The following is a 21,709-nucleotide window of genomic DNA, read 5'->3' on the forward strand; positions in this document are numbered from 1 at the left end:
AAAAAACATCGAATTTCAAGCGCTGATTGGTTATTCTCCTCCTTTTATATTTGTCCATGTTGAAATAAATTCAGTGTAAAAAAATTCAACATCTCAAAAAATCCAGTCGAAAAAAAATCAGTGTTAAAAAGAATTCAACATAAAAAAATATCTATGTCTCGAGAAATTCGGTGCCAGAAAATTCAGTGTCAGGAAATTCAGTGTCAAAAATAATCCAGTCTCAACATCCGGGTAACCAAGCAGCAATCGATCCCTTGGTCAAGTCGTACAACGCTCAGCCAATCAGGTTACGCACCACTGGTCATTTGACACCATGACAGGTCACCAAGGGTCAATTCGTTTTGCAAAGCAGAAGAGGTACCGTGAGAAGAGGAGCAGCGAACAGAAGGAGAAAAATACGGAGGAAGAGAACAAAAGAAGTTAAAAAAAAACATACAAACAAACGAGACAAGAAGAAACCGGCTACTCAGCCATGTCGAGCAACGGAAGAGATATCGCTTCGGTGAGTATTACTGACATTAAAAGGCAACTCCGGTTTTTTGACACCTGGACCTTATTTAGCATGTCCACGACTCAATGCGAACTGGTGGTGCGCTTGTGGACAGTGTTCGCCTATGGCAACAGAAGAGGAGCGTGTTTGTGATAACGATGGATAGCGATGGATGACAAAATATAGCCGAAATGAGCGATTTTGCAGAGATTATGTGCCGCGCTGAAGCTCCCTTGCCATGGCCTCCGCGAAGTGCGGCTAAAATTGGTTGGATCTAAATAACTTCTGAAGGACTCCGAGCTGCACGATGTTTGTCTGAATGAGTATAGAGCATGCAAACACCTATAAATAAGGTCCAGGTGTCAAAAAACCCGAGTTGCTCTTTAAACACCGACATTTAAACTGTGATACACGGTTGCAGTATAACGTAATTTACATTAGTCAGTTTTCTTTTGGCCGCCGCCCTTGGGTGCATGGGGGTGGGGGAACAGCGGGCATATCTCCACGGACCTACCTGCTTTACGCAGCAGTCTGGTTGTGCACCGCTGTGAAGTTAGTTTTGCGTTGGGTCTTCGACGGTTAAGCAGTTGTATGGATATAAGGACCAACAGGTGCCTGGGAAGATCCAACCTGAAACGAACTTCACCGAGGTGGGACATGACAGCCTTAAATGATTAATATTGTCCTGCAGAGGCCCAGATTTGCCTTTCATCCGGTGAATTTTAGATTGATTTTGTGATACAATAGTTTAACATTCATTTTATATACCACTTTAGGGTTGCGCATGAGAAAGGACTCTTTCACGCAGATACCTGCTAGTTATAAATGTAGAGAGTGAGGATCAGAAGGTCACTGTCAAGTTGTTGTGTAATAATTGTCAATAGCCATCTAATTTTAAACTGTTCAAGTATCTGAAGCAATTACTATTACAAGTTGCACTCTCTAAATAGTAGAACTTATCATGGGTCTGCTTTTCTATGGGTAATTTTTTTAATTTAATTTTTTCTCTCCTAGGAGCAACTGCTTAATCATCTTTTGGAAAGGCTTCGCTCTCGATTGGAGAATATTCTGGGACGTATGCCTCTGGACCTAGACTTCTTGGAGTTTACTTGCACACAAGAACTTGTGTTTTTGAATGCTTTGTCAGGTCAATTGACTGTTTGTCCAGCTATTTTAAACGAACTGACACAGCTTCACAGTCTCATCAATTTAGAAAAGGAGGAAAGAGAGCAACATACTGACATACAAACATTTATATCCGGGAAGAGTGTTCATAACCAATGGTATGTTCAGTAATAGTGATACCAGATGCTAGGTTGCCACCTCTTTCATACTGTGCTGTGGTAGTATGTTGGCAGACAACTACTTACTGGGGAACTTTCATGTACAATTTTTTTTCACATATGCATAGGCTGTATTGACATGCAGTATGTATGAAACAAGTTCTAAATCTTAAGTGGGTTGTGCAAAAATACAAAATAAAGAAATTCATTGTTTGAAATATATTTGATATTTTAACATTTATTTTTTGTGCATCCATTGGGGATAAAAATATTTTAAACAAATTAAACAGATAATTAGAAACACTTTTTTGATTATTTTTTAAAAATGTATTTACATTTTCCAGAATTGAGCGGCTGTGGAGAGACCTGTGGACAGTTGTAACCTGCATCTACTATGATGTTCTCCACTACCTTGAAGAAGAGGGCTTCCTCAGCATCGCCAATGAAATGAACCTCTTCTGCTGCCACTTTGTGTTCCTCCCACGCCTGCAGGATGACCTCGATACTTTCCACAGTGGCTGGGACAACCATTCACTAAGAACAGAGGGCCACATGACTCCTAACCAGCTGTGGGAACTTGGTCGCACACATAATCCAGTTCCGGGACCAGACAGCATAGAGGTTATGCATATGTGTAATTAGAACAAATCATTTAATTAAAGATATTGAATCAGATCTGCTAAAAGCACAAAATATTTTGAAGTGTGTCCACTTTTACTTTATACAATCTAAAATGCTTTCTATTTGTAGGGCATGGATATCCCCAACATTGACTGGGAAGAAAGTGGACTTCCTTGTGATGATCACTTGAGTGTCATTGTTCCACACACTGCATGCCCACTGACTGATGAACAACTGACATCTTTGAGAGATGCAATCAACCCAAGAGCTGCATCCCAGTCTTTGGGCTGTGATATCTACATATCTGCAGTTCAATTTTGTGAGCAATTTCAAGATACCTAAATAAAATGATCAGGAAGACTTGTTTTGTGTTGAACCTTTAATGTACTGTCAGATCAGTCTGAACAAGCTTGAAAACATAGATATAGTTCTCTTTTCTTTATCTCAGACATGTAGATTTTTCACCTACCTTGACATGTTTCGGCGGAAACTTCCGCCTTCCTCAGAAATGTCACCAGATGATAGGTGTGACGTGTTAAATCTGCTGGTGTTACCCTCCTGTCAAATTTTCTGACAGGAGGGTCACGCGTCCCGCTGTCTGTTCTCCTGTGCAGGACGCTGCTCCAGGTGTGTGAGAGCATGTATGCCCCCACCTCCCTGTTCATCATCCCTGGGCCCTGTTTCCTGATCTCAATGGCTTCCCTATTCGTAATTCAGGAAACGGGACCCAGGGACGATGCACAGGGAGGTGGGGGCATACATGCTCTCACACACCTGGAGCAGCGTCCTGCTCAAGGGAATGGACAGCGTGACCCCGTCAGAAAAATTAACAGGAGAGTCACACCTCCATAACACCAGCTGATTTAACACGTCATATCTATCATCTGTTGACACTTCTGAGGAAGGCGGAAGTTTCCGCCGAAACATGTCAAGGTACGTGAAGAATCTAAATGTCTGAGATAAAAGAAAGAGAACTATATCTGTACAACTTCAAGACATAATGAACACCTAAGCTTGAAAACAACATTTAACTTCAGCCACTATGTCTGATAAGCATAAACTGAGGCCCAGATGTAGCTCACACAAGACCAAATCCAGTATGACAAGTGCAAATACAGGCCAGGATGTCATTTTTGAAAGATGGGTAGTCCTTATAATGCCCTGGAATGCGCAAGGTCTCAAAACAGGTAGATGATGTGGGGTATCTGCCCCCAATGATTTCCACAGAGAGACTCTGTGGTACGACCTCCCATCCGGTCCAGAATTTCACCAAGTTGGTGAGTTCAGCTGGTGTTGCTACGAAGTAGATTCAAATGGGTGATGATTAGTCATTAGAATAAATAGCCAACTATTGCACAAACAGCTTAACTTAACAGAAGATTAGACAAACTCTTAAGACGAGTAAACTTACCATTGGTTATGAACTGTCGCAGATAGCCTGACATGCGGCACTTAGTTTCGATGGAACAGTCTTCATCATCACTGTCATCCTCACGAGGCCATGTGATTCGCTGAAGAAGTACCTATGTTGAAAAAAAGAAAATAGAATGACTAAGACAATAATTTTGATTCTTAAATCAATACTCATTACACTCTTTGGTCAAACATAACTGGTTGATACCAATGATGTCAATTGTAAGTAATGTATAGGAATACATCAGTAACAAGAACAAGACAAAAATGGACAGTAATGGATGCCTACAAGGTATAAAAAACATTTTCTACAGCACTAAAAGATAATATTAAAATAAATTCAACCTCCGCGCAGACATTTCCTGCCACATCTTTAGGAAAGAGTAGGGCCACTGTGTCAGGTCTTTTGGTCATCAGTGTCCACAATGGTGTCTCTTTAAGACCTCGTCTCAGCTGTTTTATTTGCCGTGTCACACGTCCTATTACCTGTTAAAAGTAAAAAGAGAGTAAGAACAGAAACCATCAGGAAAAAGTGCAGTATTTTTTATTTTTTTATTTTACCAAAAAGTAACTCAAAAGACTCAAAAACAAATGTACAGTCTGTTTGGATAGACATTTATCAAACTAAGTTTCACTCACAGCATGGATCAACAGCTTCTCAAAAAGCCACCTCCTGTTGTTCTCAGTTAGGGAAGGGAGGTCCCATGCAAAGGCCAAGTCCTGGATGCTTTGTTTATCTTTATCAGACAGTATGGATCCCCCTTCAAGCTTTAAGACAATAAGGGATGTAAAATATCTCGTCAAGGACAATGGATACCAGAGATGGCAGTTAGTGATGGCATGTTGTGGGCTGATACAAATACTCTGCTGATATTAACACACATTCCTAATGGATACACAATAAAAGGGATATACGGATTCATTTTGGTGTTGGGAGTATATATTTGTATACATATGTGTTTTTGTTTTTTATAGGGCAGTTACTTTAGTGCATTAATTAGATTAATTACACCACAAATTAGTGCGTCATAAAAATGTATCGCAATTAATCATAGCACACAAACATTTTAATATTGGCCAGCAGGAGGACTCGTACATGGCAGTGGCACGTCACTTCACACATGCGTCTCTAGTCAAACAAAACAAAGCCCAGGTGACAACAGGAATGGCATATTTAAGACTTAGTCTTGTTTTATTATTGAATTGGTTTATCTATATTTTTACTACATTCTTTAATAATGCATCAGGCCTAACTGGTTTGCTGGATGTCCTCAACCTTTTTCTTATTTTGAATTTGATTTATGAAACACACTGAAAGTGAAATTTGAGTTGCCTGATTGAGCTAAGAATTTTCTGGACAAGTTGCCCTGACTTTTGTTTTATTTAATCACCAATAAAAATGTGGATTTATAAATCTTCACTTCTTAGTGTATTCATTTGATTAGTCATGCACAAAAATTTTATAATATCCTAGAATTCAAATTCTTTATTAGGGTACTTTAAGCAGATATGAGATTAAAATGTGATTAATTAGATTTATTAATAATAAATCCGCTAATTAATTAGATTATTTTTTTTAATCGTCTGACAGCACTAGTTTTTATATATGTTTATATGTGTATCCACAAAATGAAGAGTTTTATGCTCTACTGTTAAGTGTCTTGGGATAACACTTGTTATGAATTGGCGCTATACAAATAAAGATTGATCAAATAAAAAGGTATCCACATTGTACAACGTATTACCGAAAGACAGAAAACTGTTTTTTAATTAAACATACAAGCCTAATTGTTTCCCTGATGTCCAGGTCTGGACAGTCCTCCAATGTAACGGTGGCAGTGTCAGGACTCCCACCAAGCAGAATATGTACAAAAGCAGGGCTGAGTCCCTGAAGACTTGGGGTGCGTCTCAATGCGTTAACTTCGTGCTTCCTCCGTCCTATCTCCTCCACGACACCGGAAGTACTTTCCCAGTCGCCATTTTGAAGACTGTCCCAAAGCGATAATTGCGCTCAGAGGAGAGAGGAGAGAGGAGAGAGGAGACTGATCGGAGGAGCTATGATCGACGAGACACGAGAGCCGGCTTTGCGGAAGTCTTTTCACTGACCGACACGCCCCCATATGGAATATCACTCTCTGATTGGACGCTGCAGCAGCTCAGACTTCACATGAAACTTCACAAACACAACGGAGTTTAATGAGAGAAAAGACGAGCTGAAGACGGGCACAGAGGATCGTTCAGAAACTGATCATAAATCTGGTATTAAGGGGTTTGCTGTGAGTTTATGTAACGGACGTGGTTAAGGCATAGATGTGGAGACCGACACAGGAACACTTTTCAGGATTTATTGGTCTGCAGAAGACACAAAACACATATTTTTCCTTCTGCACCTCACTCTGCACGTCAGCTCCTGAACGACAGATGTTAAACAGTAAATAAAACAGTAAATCTGCTCTGAATGAAAACAAAGCTTCTGGCGGGACGCAGTACAGGGAATCGCGCCTAAAAACTAATGTGAAAAGATCGTCTAAACTCTATTTTAAACTGTTCGAAACAGCGCCAAAACAACAGGACAAGGTAATATTATGAACAGGCAGCACTACACACCAAAATGTACGGTTTATGTAGCTTATTTCATAATATAACCAGCAGAATGATATCGGAGCATTTTTACATACAACTTACCCTCATCAATGCGGACTAGCACTGTGAGGGGCAAAGCGGAGGAGCTACGGAAAGTTAGGAGGTACATAAAGCATAAAAGGTCGAAATGGCAATTTCCGCAGGAAAATTAAAAATAACTCCAAATAAAAATAACTGATTGATAAAATTCACAAATACCCATTAAAATATTCAAAGAAAAGTAATACAAATCCTCAAAAATAAATTACAAAAATATATAGAAAATAAAATGCATTTTTAACTCTGTTACATCCACCCCCACTGAATTTTATCGAATCAGAGCATAAGCTTGAATCAGAGCATGAGCTTAACTCAGAGCATGAGCCACACAGTATGCACCAAAGAAATCACAACAAATCGACAAAAGGGTCAGCCTAAAGACAACCAACATGAAAAGTATCCCATAAGGATGAAGTGGTATGAGAGCAGCGCTTATCTCTCAATCCAACAACTGGCAACAGGGTGCCTTATACACCCCACACAGACCCCAAAATCCCAGTGCAGTGCAAGCCCAATACTAGACATACAAAGAAAAAAAAAATTTCTTAGACCATTGCAAGGGCAGACTTCCTCAACAGAACTCTAGTCAGAAAAAACTTGGAATACAGATTTACAAACAGCCTTAACACTGAACTTGTCAGGAACAACATCCTGCCTGGACATGGTCTGTATGAGCCTGTTCACAGGTCTGACTAGGCGACCAAATCTTGACCTGACCTGTGCTTGAGCACCGTGTGCGGGTGTGATCTGATCAACAGAGTGCAAAGCGTCAGTACCGCCAGTCTGAGTCACAACAACAGGTGACAGAGTTTCAGATTGTCCCACACGAGCTGAAGAGCCAACATCTGTCACAGAGTCAGGAGTCGTAGGCTGGTCTGTCAGGCAATCCTCAGGGAAATCAGGCTCATTCTGGGGCTTGGAAGTCACACTCGTCAACTCAGTCAAGTCAGTCAGGCTAGGGGTGAGCTGTGTAATCCACTCGATGGTTCTCCACTCGGAGTCAACAGGCTCCAGACGCGCTGAGGGATGTTTACTGGTGTTGGCAGTCAAAGGTGAGTTACTGCTACCCTCAGAATCAAGTTCCTCACTGTTCACACGAGGAGTTTCACTCTCTCTCTCAAACAAGGTGTTCTCTGCCTCTTCCACAACATCAGTGTCTGGGGTAGATTGGTCTGTCGCAGGCAAGGAGGAAGTCAGGTCAGATACATCAGGTGAGCCTCCGACTGGAAGGAAATTAGCCCGCATCAGCAGGTTGCGATGGACCACTTTCTTCCGTCCTGTGACAGCATCACTGATCCTGTAAGTGTGAGTCTGTGCATTCATGTCCACCACAGTGTAAATTGTTGATTCCCACCGATCAGCAAGTTTCTTTTTGCCTCTTTCCCTCCTATTTGCCAAGAGTACTCTGTCCCCAATCTCAATGTCGGACCCTTTTACTCTCCTGTTGTACAGCTGAGCATGTCTGTTCTGCTCTTTCACAGCATGGTCCTGGGCAATCACCATCGCTTCTTTCAGGTCGGTTGCAAGACTTGACACATACTTGTCATAGCTTGTTACAACAGGGTCATTAAGTACTGTACGAAAGAGGACGTCAACAGGCAAACGAGGGACCCGTCCAAACATGAGATAAAAGGGGGGAAAACCAGTCGTCTCGTGGGCAGTGCAGTTGTACATAAATGTCAGAGTTTGTAACCGTCGAGGCCAGTCGACTTTCTCTCCAGGGGACAGTGCACGGATCATGCCGCCCAGGGTCCGGTTGAATCGCTCGACACTCCCATTTCCCATCGGGTGGTAAGGGGTTGTATGTGACTTCCTGATACCAGAGACCCTCAACAGCTCACTAATCAGGCGGCTCTCAAAGTTTGCACCCTGATCACTATGGATCCTTTCTGGGAACCCATAGACACAGAAATAGCGATCCCAAAGAACTCTTGCTACCTGCTTAGCTGACTGGTCTTTACATGGGAACGCCTGGGCCATGCGTGTGAAATGGTCCGTTATCACCAGGACATCGATGGATTTATTTCTGGAGTCTTCCGCAGACCAAAAGTCAATACATACTAGCTCAAGTGGTCTGGTCGATGTTATGTTTTCCAGGGGGGCTCGGCCTTCAGGCTCAACTGTCTTGCTAACAATGCATCGCTGGCAATGACGAACATGATCTCTGACGTCTCTGTCAAGGTTCAACCAGAAAAATCTCTGTCTTGTCAAGCTGAGGCTCCTGGACTGAGCTTGATGTCCAGCTTCATCGTGGACGCCCTGCAGGACCTCAGACTTGAGTGAGTCAGGGACAACATATTGGAGACGCTTCGCCTTAGTTGTCAGGTCCCTTGAAACTCTGTACAGCACACCATCTTGTACAGAAAGCTTGTTCCAGTGCTTCAAGTATTTTAAGACAGAGACAGATTCCTTGTATCTTTCTCTCCGAGAGGGTCTCCGACATCTCTCGATGTAGCACAACACACGAGAGAGTGTCCTATCCTCCACCTGCATGTCTCTGAGATCCTTTTGAGTGTAAGAAGGTAATGCGTCTTGTCCAGGAGGAATCAATTGGGGTAAGTGCCGCAGCATTTCAACAGCACGGGCTCTCGGACCAGCATCCCATTCCACATGTGACTGCAGAACAGCTGACACATCCTCCACTGTAACAGACTGAGCACAAACATCAGGTGGATTAGACACAGACTGGTGATTGTTACTCACTGAAGAGGGTCCCCCGTGACCACTAGATGACTTGAAGGCATTCTGGACAGAAATGTTTGACATATCTCTGACCTCTGTGAGAAGACCTGCAAAAGGTTCATTGAGCAGTCTGCGGCCCACACTCTCTTTGGCAAATGGCACACGGCTCAGGGCGTCAGCCACGATGTTCTGCTGACCCGGGACATACTTAATGTCAAAATCATAACTAGCCAACTTGGCTACCCACCGCTGCTCACAACAGTCAAGTTCTGGCTTCGACAGGATGTGAGTTAACGGGTTGTTGTCAGTCCAGACGGTGAACTTATGACCTTTTAGCCAGTGACTAAACTTGTCGCAGACTGACCATTTCAGAGCCAAAAACTCTAGACGGTGTGCTGGATAGTTCCTCTGGGACCGAGACAACGACTTGCTGGCAAAAGCGATGGGTCTGGCACGTGTGTCACCCTCACAGATCTGAGACAGAACAGCACCTATGCCATCCAACGAAGCATCAGTTGACAACAAGAAGGGACGTGTGAAGTCAGGATGAGCGAGGACAACACTTTGAACCAAAGAAGTTTTCAGGTTCTCAAAAGCCTGATCTTGCTCTGGTGTCCAGTCAGATGCACACAACTTTCTGCAGGACTGTTTGTTTACTCGTTGATTGCCTTTCCTCTTCTCACCTTTCAACAGATCAAACAGCGGCTTGGCGATTGCAGAGTACCTCGGCACAAAGTGCTGATAGTAGTTGACCATCCCTAGAAAGGATCTTATTTTCTTCTGGGATGGGGTCTTGCCATCAGGTTCCATGAGGTCAGTGCTTGTCATGTTTGTGATACTCTCAACCTTACCAGGGTCCGTTGAAACACCATTCTCATCGACTATGTGGCCGAGAAACTTGACAGACTTTCTGAGAAAGAAGCACTTTTTGGGGGCAAGTTTCAAGTTATGTCCACGCATCCTGTCAAACACCATCTCCAGACGCTGCAAAGCAGTCTCCTCATCAGGCGCAAACACCAACAAGTCATCTAAGTAGCACAACAAGCTCATATAGTTTTGGTCCCCAAAAATGCTGGTCATCATACGCATGAAACTCCCAGGGCTGTTGCAGAGGCCCTGAGGCAGACGGTTGTACTCATAGAGCCCCATTGGAGTGGTGAAGGCCGAGTACTTTCTGTCATCCTCATGGAGCGGCATGTTGTAGAAGCCTGAAGTCAGATCCATGGTGCTGAAGAGAGAGTTCCCTCCAAGTGCTGCCAAGCAATCCGCCTGGTGCGGGAGTGGATGAGCATCCTTCAGCGTTCTTTTATTCAACCAGCGAAAATCTGTACAGATGCGGAGCTCTCCATTCTTTTTCCACACAAGCACCAATGGGGAGGCATATTCGCTGGTTGACTTTCTGATGATCTCCTTTTCCTCCATCTCACTCAGAACCTGACGAAGCTTTTGGTATTGAGCGGGGGGCACTCTCCTGTACGGGAGCCTGAAAGGTCTGCTGTCTGATAGATGTATGCGATGAACAAAGCCTTTTGCCTCCCCACAGTCGAGGTGGTGACGTGAAAAGATGTCCTCGTACGACAAAATCAGGTCAGCCATCCTTTTCTTACAGTCCTCAGATACTTCACATGACTCAATGTCGACATTGCTGAGTCCGACTGACTGAAGTCTGCTTTTGACAGAGTCTACATCAGCGGTAGATGGTGCAGCTGATTGGCTGCTGCAAACCAGGGGAACCTCTGAGCACTCATCAACATCCATGTCCTCAAGCGCCACACAGGAATAGACATCAGCCAGCTTTGCATTGCGCCTTAGCATCACAGGTCTGTTGGACGTATTGATGAGCTTCAATGGGACCCACCTGTCACCCCACAATGGCGTCACAATTCTTGACACCAAGACACCTCTGGGAGCTGAGCGAGAAGACGTTGGCTCTGTCATGACTGTGCTGCCTGGAGAAACAGCAGTGTTCTTAGGCAACTTTCCCCAGATGAGATATTCACGGCCAGGCTCAAGACAGGTAGCTGAGTTGCACCTCACGGTACCAACTTTATCAGGAACATCCTCACCCTTCCATGGGTTCAGACCAGACAGCATGGACAAGAACTGTTCGACTTCAGGGTCTGTGGAAGGGCAGGGGCCAGAAACTGTCTTCCAATAGGACTCACAGAATTTAGACTGCCGTAAGATGTGTCTTATGACATTGGACCCGAGTATCAATTCATCATGCTGTCCAGGAACAACGAGCAGGGGAACCATCATTTTGCAGCCATACACTTCCATTTCCACATTGAAAGCACATTTGGGCTTCACACGTAGTCCACCACATCCAACGAGCACAACATTCACATCGATCAGTCCCTGGTCAGTTATCACCTCAGATTCTCTCAGTTTCATCACAGCTGCCTCATTGATACTGCACGCCATTGAGCCACTGTCCAACATCCCACCCATCGTCACTCTGTCATGGAATGTCACAGGCGTGTAGAAAAGGCTGTCACTGCTGCCAACTCTGTGGATGTTCTGATAAACAACAACTTCAGAGTTCTTACATGAGTTTTTCACCTCTGTGTAAACTGTCTCAGCAACTGACATGTCATCATTTTGGGAGTCTGTGATGAGACCTGTACTGCCTCCCACCGAATACAGGTCAGCCAGTTTCCCCCAGGCTGGGATTGGGGAGGAATACTAGCTGGGCAATTCAGTCTGGTGTGGCCAGGAGCGAAACAGGAAAAACACAGCTTGTCAGAAAAGCAGTGTGAAGTGGTCGTGTGACTGGGGTTATTACAGACCTTGCAGGCTGCCTCTCTGGAGCGTCTATCAGAACGAGCATGCTGGAACTTTCCACCCCGAGTAGAATGAGAAACGTCGCGGTGCTGCAGTTTCTCCATCATTTCCTGAAACATGTCAATCATACGGGAGAGGAGCTTTTCCTCAGACTGCTGTAGGTTCTGTGCCACAACCGGAACTGAAGCATAGTTCGAAGTGCACTGGGACTCATTCTGAACTGAGCCAGTAGCTGGAGCAGTACAAGAAGGGATACAAACATGATGCTGGCCTTGAAGAGAGGAAGGTAAGGGACCAGGAGCATGGGAAGGTTTAATCACTGTCTTACTTGGGGATGATTGGCTGTGCCCCTCAGAGGTAACGGTGGTGGTATGGCTTTTAAGCTGGGCAATACTAGACAACCTGCCGCTGGCTCTCAGCTCTCTCTGATAGTCATCAATCCTCAACTGAACATCCCGTGAGGTCCACTCATGCATTGGTTTACACTTTAAGATACAGGATAACTCAGGGTCAGGACAATGTTTGACGAACATCAAGGCCACTTCATCATTCATGTTTTCAGTCTGTTTTCCACGTCTGCGCAGTCCCTCTAGAGCCAAATCAGCCGCCTTATTCAGTCTTATCCAGTAGTCAACTGGGTTCTCTTTGTGCTTGGGCAGAGTCGCATAAAAGTCAGCTAGAGGGAGACATGAAGGTGCATCACTGAAATAGTGGAGAAGGACGTCATAAATTAGTTCAGGACTCTGAGTAACATCAAGTGAAGGGTCACTCCTCAAGGCGATCTTCACCACATCTCTGGCCTTGCCCATCAAGTGATTCATTATCTCTTCCGCTTGGTCACACACAGGAATGCTGCGTTTTCTGAGGTAAGTTTTAGTCATGTCAATCCAGTCCTGGACTGAGTATTTGTCAGAGTTGTCACCTCTGAATGTCTGAAGTTCTCTGTCAGAGGTAACATGAACTGTCACATGTGTAGCGTCATGTCCATTAGTGTCATCATAAGCAGACTGGTTAGCAGAGGCAGTCCTGGAACCACCATTCATGGTTACAACACCAGCTGACATTAGCTTAGCAACAATGGACTCGCCAATCTGGGCACCTAACTGACCCACCATATCTGTGAGACGGCTCATGGCATCAGCATCACCATCAGGAGTAGAAGTGTGTGGACCCTCCCTCATGAAGTCACTACCAGGGGTAACAATAGGGCTCTGACCTAACCCTGTGTCTGTCAACCCGTCAGTCACTGTTTTTGAGTGCCCCACTGTTCTACTATCAGCTAAGTCACCGAGCCAAGCACCCCTACCTTTAGGTAAGTTAGGGCTACAAAAAGTATCCATCACTAATTTTAGTGCTTCAAAACCTCAAATGTACTTGCGTTGTGTATATTTACATTGACAGAAAAACAGAAGACACATAAAATAGTGCTCAAAACTCTAAAATTAACTCAGTCTAACCTAATAGCTGAAAACACAATGCCCTCAACCACAGTCCCTTTAAAGACAGATCACTCATTAATCCAGGCGCGTAGGTCAGGATGGCAGCGCAGCATCCACGGCGATGAGCATCCAGCTGATCTGATGATCCAAAGGGTCACGGCACCAGTGTAACGGACGTGGTTAAGGCATAGATGTGGAGACCGACACAGGAACACTTTTCAGGATTTATTGGTCTGCAGAAGACACAAAACACATATTTTTCCTTCTGCACCTCACTCTGCACGTCAGCTCCTGAACGACAGATGTTAAACAGTAAATAAAACAGTAAATCTGCTCTGAATGAAAACAAAGCTTCTGGCGGGACGCAGTACAGGGAATCGCGCCTAAAAACTAATGTGAAAAGATCGTCTAAACTCTATTTTAAACTGTTCGAAACAGCGCCAAAACAACAGGACAAGGTAATATTATGAACAGGCAGCACTACACACCAAAATGTACGGTTTATGTAGCTTATTTCATAATATAACCAGCAGAATGATATCGGAGCATTTTTACATACAACTTACCCTCATCAATGCGGACTAGCACTGTGAGGGGCAAAGCGGAGGAGCTACGGAAAGTTAGGAGGTACATAAAGCATAAAAGGTCGAAATGGCAATTTCCGCAGGAAAATTAAAAATAACTCCAAATAAAAATAACTGATTGATAAAATTCACAAACACCCATTAAAATATTCAAAGAAAAGTAATACAAATCCTCAAAAATAAATTACAAAAATATATAGAAAATAAAATGCATTTTTAACTCTGTTACATTTAGATCACAAAACACTGAACACAACCATCATCAAATCAATATAATCAGAGGATTAATACAAAAAACTGACTGATCAATAATATCTTCCTGAGACACAATAAGGTGGGTCATATTGATAGTAATATAACCCACTTTATCTGATCGTGAACTCTGAAGCTTCAGAGTTCACGATCAGATGGGCTCAAGATAAAGGATAAATAATTCATAAATAATCTCACAATTACGCATTTTACCGGAAAAGTGATCCGTGAGCTTCTAAACAGCACACAGAATAAACAGAGAGCAAGTTTTCTTTATGGTTACGTGTGTGTTTAACTGGTTAAAAGAACAGACAAATCTCTGTTACTGTTTCTGTTTGATCAGAGTTATTACAGCGCACGTGCCCAGACGCACAAACAGCTGTTAGAGCTGACTGACAGATGATCCAGAGGTGATCAGCTGATGCCGTCATCACTGAAACTCGTCGCTTCATGTGACGCTCCGAAGGAGAGGATGTCCCATTGCTCTATAAAACGAATCTCCTCCGTTCCTCTCTCCTCTCTTTATTTCCTCGCGTCTCTCCCATGCATCTCTGGTGGGAGGGACTAAGACGCAAGAGAACGACGCAAGTGGAGGAAGGAAGGATGGAACTTTGGAGCTTTGAGACGCACCCATGGTCCTCCATGAAGAAAGGAGTGGCCTATCATTCTCCCCGCCATTATGAACATCTCACTCTCCACTAGAAAGTGAGAAGCTGAGGGGACTAAATGCCCAGGCTCCCCCTCAAAAAGACGTGTAAGCTTTTTACCTGCTGTTAAGACATAAAAAACATTAATCAAGAACAATAAGAAGAAATAGGCCTTGTAGTATATTGGATTACCAGAAGTGCTATACTAAGTTTGGTCCATAGGTGGCACTGTAGCTTTGTGGTGTTGTTACTTTGTTGATGTTGAGACCACAGAATAAATGTGGCGATACACTGAAATGAACATGGCTCTGTCCGCATTTGTGTTTCCCCTGGGTGTGTATGAGAGTGATTCCTCAGAAACTGCATTTTATTTTGGTGATAGTCTGGCCAACATTAAGAGGAGCTTTTAGAAATTTGACAATGCTGAAAATGCTAAAAAAAAAAAATACATACCAAAATTTATGCAAAACCCTGACTTCAGTTTTTCTATGCATGTTGAGAAGAAAAAATGGGTTACGCCCTCTCCAATAGCAGTATCTCCTGTAAAACAATGTCAATTTTGGTAGCAAAAGCACAAGGTAAATAAGTGAGTTAGATTTTGACAATTGTAGCTTTTAACTGAAGCTACCTTCAAGTTTGCAATTGAGGGGTCGTCCCCATTCCACATTAGGCCGCTTGTAGAAGGAGATCAGTGCCATGTCCTGTTCTTCAAGGCTTTTTCTGATGTCCATGCTGAGAAGTAAGGGACTCTCTGTATCATGATTACGCAGAGAACTGCCAGCACACTGAGAAATGGCCTTGCTGGGGTCAGTGATGGTTAACCAGTCTAATATGAAAACAAAGGAAATAAGGTTGTTTCATTACCAATATTTGTTGTTGAGACAGCAAAAAGAATTCAAAATTTCAGATGTAACATTATATCTTCCTTAACTTTCCTATGCTACTGCTAAGCCTGAACAGCACCTACCATCTGTAATAGCTGTAGAAGATCTGGATGGTCCAGGCATTGCTTCTTGGTCTCCCTCAAATGTAACGCTTTCATGTGTCACCTCTTTCCCTGCCCTTCTACCCTCACAAAATTATTTTTGTTACAACTGTAGAATAGGCAGGACAAAGACTGAAAAGACAATGAGAATAAAAAGTACATAGATACCTTTCCACACACGAGGAAGTATGTACCTCAATGATATCAGTAGGAATCATCTTCGTGCAGACAGGACATTCCTGCACACCTGCTGATTAGAGGTTGAGAAGAGTGTTATTTTCAAAAAAGGGGTTTCTGTTTTTTCAATACCAATACTCACAAAAGCTGAACATTAAGAGTTCTTACACTGTCTCTCTTCAAGCCGACTGGTTTCCCCATTGGCCAGGTTATCGTCGCTACAGAAATCCATGACGTCACAAGATTTGATGTGCTCTGTCAGGAGTGGAAGGGGAACTTCTAATCCACACTTCTGACATGTGGCTTTTGGCATGTTGCTGAATGCTACATCAGTTAGTGGCAGGGGGTTTGTGCTGAGTTCTTCTTGGATTGGGGCAATGTAAAGGTTTTTACACCCACGACTTAAAGATTTCAGCATCACGCCAGTATAGCCAGTATCACTGGGAGTCACAAGATTGAGTTGTCGGCTCCCCCATCCACCTACAGATAGCAGGAGTGGAAGATTACATTACAATCAAAAGTTATTAGATAATCCAAACATTTAGTCAAAGCACCTAAATATGTCATCAGAACAGACCAGGCTGAAGAAGTAACCTAAAACAAACCAGGTGTTTTTTTTTTTTTGTTTTGTTTTTTCCCACTTCTGCCAAGGAAGTTATGCAATAATCAGCATCTGTTTGTTTGTTTCTCTGTTTGTTACATATCTAAAAAAAAAAAATGGACGGATTTCAATGAAATTTTCAGGAAATGTCAGGATTGGGACAAGAAACAAATGATTACATTTTGGGAGTGATCCTGATCACCGTCTGGATCCAGCATGATGAAAAATGCAATTTTTTTGAATAACCACTGAACTAAATTAGATATGATTATGAATCCACTTGCTAATGGTATGTTTTCATAGTCAATGATTTTAAATAGTTAGATGAAATAAAGGTAGGACTAACATTAATGGTGAAAATTACAATCTGAGTGAGGACTGTGGTGCTGGTGGAGGTCTGCGCTCTCTGACCTCAGCTCAGATATGCTTGATATTAAACATGCAGAGTTCAAAGTATAGAGGTTACTGTGAAGAATACATTTTAAGTATTTTGTTTTATGAAAAAGTACCAGTATCACACAAACTAGTGTTGGCCTACCTGAAGGTTTGTAGAGCAGCCACCCACCAGTAACTGACCCCAATTTTGGGAATAAAACTTTGAGGGCATCACATAACTGTAAGCAAAAAATGTATACACATATAATCTTTCCCAAAAATAGTGTCAAAACTTGAAATCATGAAGAGCATCAATAACACTGCATGGAATTCTAAAAAATCCATATAACTTCAAAACCTACAATACTAAGTTAACAATTGCATGTTTTTACCTCCTCATGTGTTGTGCTTTCATCTAGATGAGCAGTCCTACGGCCCAGTCCTGCATGCATATGGGCTATTTGCTCCTCCTCTTTTGGAGTTTTTTCACATCGCTTTGGCAACAAATAGAAAGCCACATCCAGTGGCCTAGGCCTCCTGGCAGGAACAAGACTTGCTGTGGGAAATCGCCTTTTTCCCCTGCCCCTGGTGAAAATACCTGGAAAGGACCTACAGAAAACAAACAAACAAAAAACACTAACTACAACCATATGTGACATTATTAGAAGATTATGTATTATCAAGTCCTGCTATAACTTCGCTCATTTCATAATTACTTTAATATTAGCCTTAAGTGAGAAGTTTATGTTTTAAACTTAAACAAACTTTTCTTCACCTGGTCATTTCCATTTGAACTGGTTCTGTTCGTCTCTGTTCTCTGCAGAATTGTATCCAAGAAAATCTATCAATAATCAATACATCTAAAATGTATGAGTAGTATAAGCCATATGTACACAAAGTAAATTTCAATACTAAACCTCATTTGTTGATTTGTGACTCCAACACTTGCTGAACCCTGCTGACCTGATGAGTTGAGTAGTTGTAAAAGGCGGTTGGCTGACTGTAAAATATTATCAGCATGACTGCCCTGCAACAATGCAGAAAAAGCAAGAGGAGCATTAAAAATTGGCAGAACGAGAACATGAATACATTTTACAAAGTTACTCGTTACTGCACTATAATTATGGTGACCCTACTGTGGTTTCCAAAGGGTGAACACTTAAGATATGCGTCCTACATTATACAACAATTTGAAACAAGCTATAAAACTATTATCTAGATGGCGCCGCGGATGGTCGCCTCGGTACTGCGCTCTCTCGTACTTTGTGCGTTTTTGTGTTTTTTTAGTGCACTCTGCTCTCCTTCTCTGGTCACTTTCACCAGGGAAGAGCTCATAAACATTGGCCTGACATCTGGTACAATTTTTCCACCGGTTTTTACTGAACCAGGGAACTTTACAGATGTTTTGGTCGGAGGAGCAGCAGCTCTGTATGGAGTTTACAGAAGACGCCGGCGCGGGAAGCGAGCAGGCGCGCTCGTGAAACTGAGGCAGCGGGGATTACGCACTGCGCTCCCGTCTATCCACCTGGCCAACGTCCGCTCTCTGTCAAACAAGATGGATGAACTGCTGCTCCTCAACAGGAAAAACTCAGACTTTGGCAGATCCGCCGCCCTGTGTTTCACTGAAACTTGGCTCAGTGAACACATCCCCGACAGCGCTCTACATCTGCCCGGCTTCCAGCTCCTGCGCGCGGACCGCGTAACGGAGCTCTCAGGGAAGACGAGGGGAGGCGGAACATGCTTTTATATTAACGAAGGTTGGTGTACAGATGTCACAGTGTTGAAGAGGACATGTAGCCCCCAGTTGGAATCCTTTTTCATAAACTGTCGCCCGTTTTATTCACCGCGGGAGTTCTCCTCGTTTGTGCTGGTCAGTGTTTACATTCCACCTCAGGCGTGCGTAACAGAGGCGCAGCAGCAGCTCGCCGACCAGATCACAGACGTGGAGAGGAAGCATCCAGACTCCCTGCTCATCATTTTAGGGGATTTTAACAGAGCAAACCTCAGCCATGAACTCCGAAAATACAGACAGCACGTCACGTGTCCCACCAGGGACGCGAACATTCTCGACCATTGCTACACCACAATAAAGGACTCATATCGCTCTGTTTCCCGTGCAGCTTTAGGACTCTCTGATCACTGTCTGATCCACCTTATTCCTACCTACAGGCAGAAATTAAAATCTGCAAAGCCTGTAGTGAAGTCAGTGAAGAAGTGGACGGATGAGTCAAGGCAGGAGCTCCAGGCCTGTTTTGACTGCACAGATTGGAGCGTCTTTGAAGCTGCAGCCACAGACATTCATGGACTTACATCAGTTTTTGTGAGGACCTGTGTGTGCAAACCAAGACCTTTCGCACATACAGCAACAATAAAACTTGGTTTACTGGGAAACTGAGGCAGCTTCGCCAGGCCAAGGAGGAGGCCTACAGAAGTGGGGACAGGCTCCTGTACAAGCAGGCCAGGAACACACTGACAAAGGAGATCAGAGCAGCTAAGAGGAGCTACTCTGAGAAGCTGAGAAGACAATTCTCAGCTAACGATCCTGTGTCGGTGTGGAGGGGCCTTCAGGAGGCCGTCAACTACAAGAGACCATCCCCCCACCCTGTGGAGAACCCTCATCTGGCTGAGGAGCTGAATCTGTTTTACACCAGGTTTGAAACAGACTCCTTCACACCCCCCACTCATCCCATCAACAAAAGACTACCTGCCCCCCTGGACAGCTCCCCCCCCTCTGCAACCCCACCCGTACTGACGATCCGTGAAGAGGATGTGTGCCAGCAGTTCCAGAGACAAAAGATCAAGAAGGCTCCAGGACCTGATGGTGTCTCCCCCTCATGTCTGAGGGCCTGCGCGGACCAGCTGGCCCCCATCTTCACCCGGATCTTCAACAGATCTCTGGAGCTGTGTGAGGTGCCCTCCTGCTTCAAACGCTCCACCATCATCCCAGTCCCAAAGAAACCCTCCATAACAGGACTGAATGACTACAGGCCCGTCGCCCTGACTTCTGTAGTCATGAAGTCTTTTGAACGCCTGGTGCTGAGTTACCTGAAGGACATCACAGGACCCCTGCTGGACCCCCTGCAGTTTGCCTACCGGGCAAACAGGTCAGCTGAGGATGCAGTCAACATGGGACTGCATTACATCCTACAGCACCTGGACTCTGCAGGGACGTACGTGAGGATCCTGTTTGTGGACTTCAGCTCGGCATTCAACACCATCATCCCTGACATCCTCCACCACAAGCTCTCCCACCTCTCTGTGCCACCCCCCACCTGTCAGTGGATCTCCAGCTTCCTGACTGGCAGGACCCAGCAGGTGAGGCTGGGGTCCATCACATCCAGCACATGGACAGTCAACACCGGCGCCCCCCAGGGGTGTGTGCTCTCCCCACTGCTCTTCTCCCTCTACACTAATGACTGCACCTCAAGGGACCCCTCTGTGAAACTCCTGAAGTTTACAGACGACACCACCATCATTGGTCTCATCCAGGATGGTGACGAGGCCGCTTACAGACAGGAGGTGGAACAGCTGGTCCTCTGGTGTGGTCAGAACCACCTGGAGCTGAACCCGCTCAAGACTGTGGAGATGACAGTGGACTTTAGGAGAAACCCCCCTCCTCCGCCCCCCCTCACCATTCTGAACAACACTGTGTCTACTGTGGACTCCTTCCGGTTCCTGGGATCCACCATCTCCCGGGATCTGAAGTGGACCTCCCACATAGACTCCATCAGGAAGAAGGCACAGCAGAGGTTGTACTTCCTCAGACAGCTCAGGAAGTTCAACCTGCCCCAGGACCTGCTCATCATCTTCTACACCTCCATCATTCAGTCTGTCCTGTGCTCCTCCATCTCGGTTTGGTTTTCCTCAGCCTCCAAACACGACAGGCACAGACTGCAACGAACTGTCAGGGCTGCAGAAAAAATCATCGGAGTCAGCCTGCCCTCCATCCAGGACTTGTACAGGTCCAGGACCAGGAAGCGGGCTGGCAACATCTCTGCAGACCCTTCACACCCCGGACACAAACTGTTTAAACTGCTCCCCTCTGGTCGGCGTTACAGAGCTCTGTGCGTCAAGACGTCCAGACACAGGAACAGTTTCTTCCCCCAGGCCGTCACTCTGATGAACACTTAACCTGCTTTAAAAAAACTCATATACCTCATGTACAGCCACAGTCTCTCTGTTTCTGTTTCTATTGCACATCCATCTTCCATTCCCTGTTGCAAGTTGCACATTTTTTTATGACATTTATTCAGTGCACTATTTTTCCTAACTTAAATTGTGTATATATTTTTGTATTTACTCTGTGCAGAGTTCTTTATTTAATATTGTAATAATTATTATTCTTTTTCTACTACTTAAACTCTATTTTTCTACTCTTGTAATTCTATCCACATTTGTACTGAGAGAGTGCAGTTTAAACCGGAGTCAAGTTCCTTGTATTCTTGAAAATACTTGGCCAATAAAGGTGATTCTGATTCTGATTCTGATTCTGATTCTGAAAACAATATTATGTATTTCTTTGGGAAAAGACACTAATTCAGGGTTATTAGACATGCTTAACTATGCCCAAAATTATCTTCATTCAACTCTCAGCAGAAGAAACATCACATGGTATGATATTTCAGTAAAAAACACTTCTGTGTCAGATAAACAACACGATAAACCAGTCCCGTTAAGTGAGAACGAACTCGAAT

The 21,709-nt window shown here is 44.0% G+C and overlaps 1 protein-coding gene across 1 annotated transcript; it reads right to left on the reverse strand.

Annotated features, from left to right (window-relative positions):
- Positions 1-3,096: 3,096 nt before the first annotated feature.
- LOC141786518 (uncharacterized) lies at positions 3,097-16,097 on the reverse strand. The gene is made up of 7 exons (XM_074665130.1): positions 16,031-16,097; positions 15,506-15,703; positions 4,447-4,575; positions 4,153-4,293; positions 3,806-3,917; positions 3,477-3,690; positions 3,097-3,181 (listed from the first exon to the last, which is right to left on the reverse strand). Exons 2-7 carry the CDS (start codon positions 15,542-15,544, stop codon positions 3,097-3,099), a joined length of 720 nt encoding a protein of 239 aa, XP_074521231.1. The 5' UTR covers positions 15,545-15,703; positions 16,031-16,097.
- Between the last annotated feature and the right edge of the window lie 5,612 nt (positions 16,098-21,709).

The sequence above is a fragment of the Halichoeres trimaculatus genome, unplaced genomic scaffold, assembly GCF_033239565.1.
Source record: "Halichoeres trimaculatus isolate MK-OKI-2021-1 unplaced genomic scaffold, fHalTri1.1 fHalTri1_scaffold_37, whole genome shotgun sequence".
Classification (NCBI taxonomy): domain Eukaryota; kingdom Metazoa; phylum Chordata; class Actinopteri; order Labriformes; family Labridae; genus Halichoeres; species Halichoeres trimaculatus.